Source organism: Misgurnus anguillicaudatus, chromosome 6, assembly GCF_027580225.2.
Source record: "Misgurnus anguillicaudatus chromosome 6, ASM2758022v2, whole genome shotgun sequence".
Classification (NCBI taxonomy): Eukaryota; Metazoa; Chordata; class Actinopteri; order Cypriniformes; family Cobitidae; genus Misgurnus; species Misgurnus anguillicaudatus.
The window spans coordinates 11,011,447-11,016,460 of NC_073342.2; the positions used below are offsets into that span (position 1 = coordinate 11,011,447).

Consider the following 5,014-nt stretch of genomic DNA (forward strand, 5'->3'; position numbering starts at 1 on the left):
GAACTTCCGCCACCTCTGGGGGTAAACTAACCACATAAACGTTCTTCACAGTGCCAATGACAGTGCTAGAATAAAGCACTACGTCTGTAGTCCCCACATTGATAACAGGCACATAAACAGTACCACGATCCACCCTTAACAAAGCAGGGGAGGCCATCAACCCTGCTGGTAGACCGGAATCTGATGGTTCAAACAGAACGGTACCCTTTGAGTATTTCGTAGAACATGTGGCAGCAACAAATTTCATTGTGCCTCCTACTATGTGACACGCCCGACGTCCGCGTACTTTAACACGCCCTACAGAATCTATCCCTTGCTGAGCTTCAATTTGATGACAATGTTGTAAAGCCTGAAAGACTGAACTAGGGGCCTGCGACACTGCTGGTAGTTCAAAAAGACCAGTGCCATGCTGACCAAAGAGCTCCTGATAGCAGCGGCTCAAGATATTCATACCCAAAACCCCGGGTACCTGAGCACACATGCCACCAGCAGGATCTCTGACCACCAGCACACCACAGCCTGGAACTATTCGCCCACACAGTTCTACATCGAGTTCCAAGTAACCAATGTAGGGAATGGAAAGGCCATTCGCTGCCCGAAGTTGTAACCAATGACACGATTTAAGATGTTCCTGACCCCATGAACCAAAATTGGCCAGGAAACAAGTCTCTGTTATGGTGGACACCATCGAACCAGTGTCCACCAAACAGGGAACCTGGATCCCACCCATAGAAACGACGAGCTGTGGACAAGTAGACATAAAGCGAGACATAAAGTCAGAACCGGTGAAAAGATTTGAGCCTGTCCCTTCCCCAACCAAGCTGTGGCCCTGCAGCCTGGTGGGAACTAGTTTTCCGAAGGCTGCACAGATGATGACTGCTCACCCCCTCTTACAACCTCAGTATGCACGGATGGAAAACGAGAGGATCTGCGTTCCCCATCACAATCTCTGGCAAAATGGCCAGGTTGCTGACATCGTCTGCAGATAACTTGGTTGCGTGACGGCCGCATACGAAAATCAGCATTTCGAAATTGAGCCATTCGGGACTCTGGATTCTGAAATGGAGCCGTACAAGGCTCAGAATTTTGAGGTTTGGCAGTACGTGCTTCTGAAGCCTGGAATGGAGCTATACGCAACGCAGGATTTTGTAATTGAGCCATACTTTGTGTCAACTGATTTAATTGCTGTTGTTGCCGTTTCAACATGTCTCGTAACTCACTTAATTCAGAAACTGTGGGAGTGCTACTACTTCCAATGTGCTGGTCTCCCTGTACCCCATATTGTATGCCATAAGCGGATGGGACAGACTGGCTTCTACCCCGCACCCCCCCTGGCATGCCTTCCCTTTCCCAACGAAGTGCTTCGCTGCGAACATCAAACAGAGTAGCGGTAGGTTGACGACGGACTAACTGTTTAAGCTCACGTCGGAGAGCACCATCACTAACATATTCAACAAACTGATCGCGCAACAGAACTTCCGAATTAGGCATACCATGAGGTGACTGACTTCTTATCCTCTCAAGAAGATTCATAAGAGCCAAGGAGAATTCCACTAAGGTCTCCCCATCCTGCTGTCTTCTGGAAAAGAAAGACTCCTGAAGGGCTACATACGACTTAGTACATCCATATAATTCATGTAAAATCTGAATAATTCGCTTTGGATCCTCCCTTTCGTTCTCTGATCGATATCGAATTTCTTCCCTAGCCTCTCCCTCCAAATGATCAAACAAAAAGAATGCTTGATCAGCAATAGAAAGGTGGCGGAGGCGCATACAAGCCTGAGCCTCCTCCACCCACTCATCAATCCCTATACCAGATCTACCACTGAATTTTGGACACCTCCGATCTCGAGGAATAAAAACAAGACGCTCCGCTGCCGAAGCACTGGCACCCACAAGTGGAGGCTCTGTGACTGCGGAAACTGGAGGGTTAGATGGACCTGGCTGTGGTTCAGGCACATGCTCCTGCCGCAGCTTTTCATTATCTGCTTTCAATTGGGCTACTAAATCACGCAACTCACGTAATTCGTCCTCCATTGTTATAAGCAAAAACAAACTTACCACCGATAGAGCACGCCAATTCAGCAAACAATGTGTGCTGGGATTCCAATACGAGACTGTCACTGTCTGGTTCCTACAGAAACAAAACAAACAAAACAAAAAAAACTACATACACCACAATACTCACGTCTCTGTACTCAAACTCAGAGGATCCTGCCGACTATACGCCAAAATGTGACGTGAGGGTATAACTTAGAACAAAAAGACAGATTTAATATTTGAACTCCAACTACGCCACCCCAGGACTTGCACCAGGGGAAATGCTAATAACACCCAGAAGGGTGGGAAAGCACACAGGTTCACTCCTCGTTTAAACAAAGAAAGAGTAGAGAGACGTGAGTACAATACAAAAATAGTTTTATTACTTAATCTCATTAAAATAAGCAGTTAATCATATAAGTTATCACTCTACTTCAATTCACGGCAACCACACTGCAAACACACAAAACTGAAAGTTAAAGAAAAATAAATTAAGCAGAGCTGAGGTTCCCAACAGGATAGGGGGGTTCTTAATCTCGACTTGGGTCCACATAGACACACACGCACGCACACACACACCACTGTGCACTCAAATGAAATAAATCACACACTTCGTGTTAAACAACACACAATGAAAAAGAAAAACCACCACCGGAAAGTTCCATCCACCCGTTGGGACCCCAGCTCCTGCAACAGATGGAAAACTGGATTAATACTGGATTAAATAATACTACAAAATATTACCAGTCAGCCTTAGCTGAAAGAAAAAAATAAATATCAAATGAAATGAAATTAAACTAACGACATCTTACATAATCAAAACAAATTCACAAGACCAAACACAAGTCATAACAGAATTGCAATGGTTGTACAATAAGTAAACCATTAACCGGTCACGTATGACCCAGTTCACTGGAGCAGAGAGTAAACAACAACAGTATAATACCAAACACTTTAAAGAATAAAAAGGAGTAAATAACTAGTCCATTGAATCCTATCAAAACAATATAACAAAATCAAAATAAACAAAACTAGAGAGGGTAAACAAAAGGAAACGCAATGCGTTACAGCAAAACAAACAAAAACCCAATAGAGAGGCTGCTAATCGTCCCCCTACGCGTCAAGAAGACGCCATAGCTCTAATTTAGTAAGAAAGGGGGCAAGACACAGCTGAACCAGACAGTTTACGGTCCTCGTTGTGTTGCGTGGAGAAGACCGTGATGCTTTTACGGCAAAGCGAACGCCAGATCACAAACTCGGAATCACAACAAAGTGACACAGAGAACAAAAAGGGAGAATCCTAAAAACGAGCATAATGTTATCAAACCGCGATGGACGACATACAATAATGTTTTAATGATAAACACTTACCAACCAATGGTATGGTAAACACAACCTGCTACAGGCATGGGTTCAGCACAGCCTTATCAGCCGCCGGCAACTAGGGTACAAGAGACCACACATACGCATTTCATATTAGCACAAAATGCTACCCCACCCCGTCTATACCACAGCATGTTTAACAAACGTACCTGAGGGTGAGCAGTCGTAATATCCACCTAAACAGCGCAACCAGGGCACCACACACACAGGGCAAGAGACACGCTAAAAGCAACAACCGAGGTGTTTTAAATCCAAGCACAGAAAGTACGAGCTGCTAGCATAAACACACAACAAACACTTACCCGTTGCTATTATCAACACGCACCAAGCGGAACATCGGACATGACGCATAACATACCGCAGCCAATCGATGCTTAAGAAGGGGCAGCCCCTCCCTGATAGGTGGCTTCAGGTGTCACTCACCTACGGCAATGCGAACGCCAGATCACAAACTCGGAATCACAACAAAGTGACACAGAGAACAAAAAGGGAGAATCCTAAAAACGAGCATAATGTTATCAAACCGCGATGGACGACATACAATAATGTTTAAATGTTTTAATAACAAACACTTACCAACCAATGGTATGATAAACATAACCTGCTACAGGCATGGGTTCAGCACAGCCTTATCAGCCGCCGGCAACTAGGGTACAAGAGACCACACATACGCATTTCATATTAGCACAAAATGCTACCCCACCCCGTCTATACCACCGCATGTTTAACAAACGTACCTGAGGGTGAGCAGTCGTAATATCCACTTAAACAGCGCAACCAGGGCACCACACACACAGGGCAAGAGACACGCTAAAAGCAACAACCGAGGTGTTTTAAATCCAAGCACAGAAAGTACGAGCTGCTAGCGTAAACACACAACAAACACTTACCCGTTGCTATTATCAACACGCACCAAGCGGAACATCGGACATGACGCATAACATACCGCAGCCAATCGATGCTTAAGAAGGGGCAGCCCCTCCCTGATAGGTGGCTTCAGGTGTCACTCACCGTTCGCCTAATCCGGTTACATTCCACCCCCAGCTTCTGCAACGTCGCCCCGACGGTGAACTAACCAAAACTCACCCCAGGACCCTCAGTCCCAAGGTCGGAATAAGGCAACACTTGCACCCCCCAGTATACTAGACACTGTACCTATACCCACTGGTCGAGGAAGATGGTGGACATTGGAGTGTTGACCCGCAGTCACCCTCCCCGTCCTCCTTACTACCTCAGTCCCTTCTACCAAAGGATCTGCAGGTAGAGTTATCATAGGTTGTGGGTTTACTTCAACCTCTGGGGCTCCCACTGCCCTATTGGCCACAGCCGATGATACCTCTCTCACTACCTGAACAACAGGAGTTGTCGGCCTCACAACAAACAAATCCTCCTCAAACTCCTCTTCCTGGGGACAATCAGATGCAACAACTGGGGTTTCTGTCAACCCTAAAGACAAGTTTGGGCTGGTCTGGACCTGAGCTTTCAGCAAAGATCGGTGCACATGCCTTACTTTACTTAACTCCGTGGGGGGAGCAATTGTATACACTGCCCCACCTTCCTTTGGGGCCTTTATAACCTGATATACCACTGA

General features: G+C 46.0%; 1 protein-coding gene across 3 annotated transcripts; it reads right to left on the minus strand.

Moving 5' to 3' along the window:
• Window positions 1-794: 794 nt before the first annotated feature.
• Window positions 795-3,837, minus strand: LOC141364285 (uncharacterized). 3 transcript variants are annotated; one of them, XM_073868505.1, is made up of 4 exons: window positions 3,726-3,837; window positions 3,573-3,645; window positions 3,412-3,481; window positions 795-2,727 (listed from the first exon to the last, which is right to left on the minus strand). In XM_073868505.1, the coding sequence occupies exon 4, from the start codon at window positions 2,035-2,037 to the stop codon at window positions 847-849; it is 1,191 nt and encodes a 396-aa protein (XP_073724606.1). In that variant the 5' UTR covers window positions 2,038-2,727; window positions 3,412-3,481; window positions 3,573-3,645; window positions 3,726-3,837; the 3' UTR covers window positions 795-846. The 3 variants fall into 3 exon arrangements, 2 of the variants coding, with proteins under 2 accessions (XP_073724606.1, XP_073724605.1); XM_073868504.1 differs by lacking the exon at window positions 3,726-3,837 and having other exon boundaries at window positions 3,573-3,719; XR_012369985.1 differs by lacking the exons at window positions 795-2,727; window positions 3,726-3,837 and adding an exon at window positions 2,804-3,340 and having other exon boundaries at window positions 3,573-3,719.
• Window positions 3,838-5,014: the final 1,177 nt, after the last annotated feature.

Coding starts and splice junctions, on each gene's coding strand:
- LOC141364285 (XM_073868505.1), bottom strand. CDS start 2,037: ATGGAGGACGAATTACGTGAGTTGCGTGATTTAGTAGCCCAATTGAAA.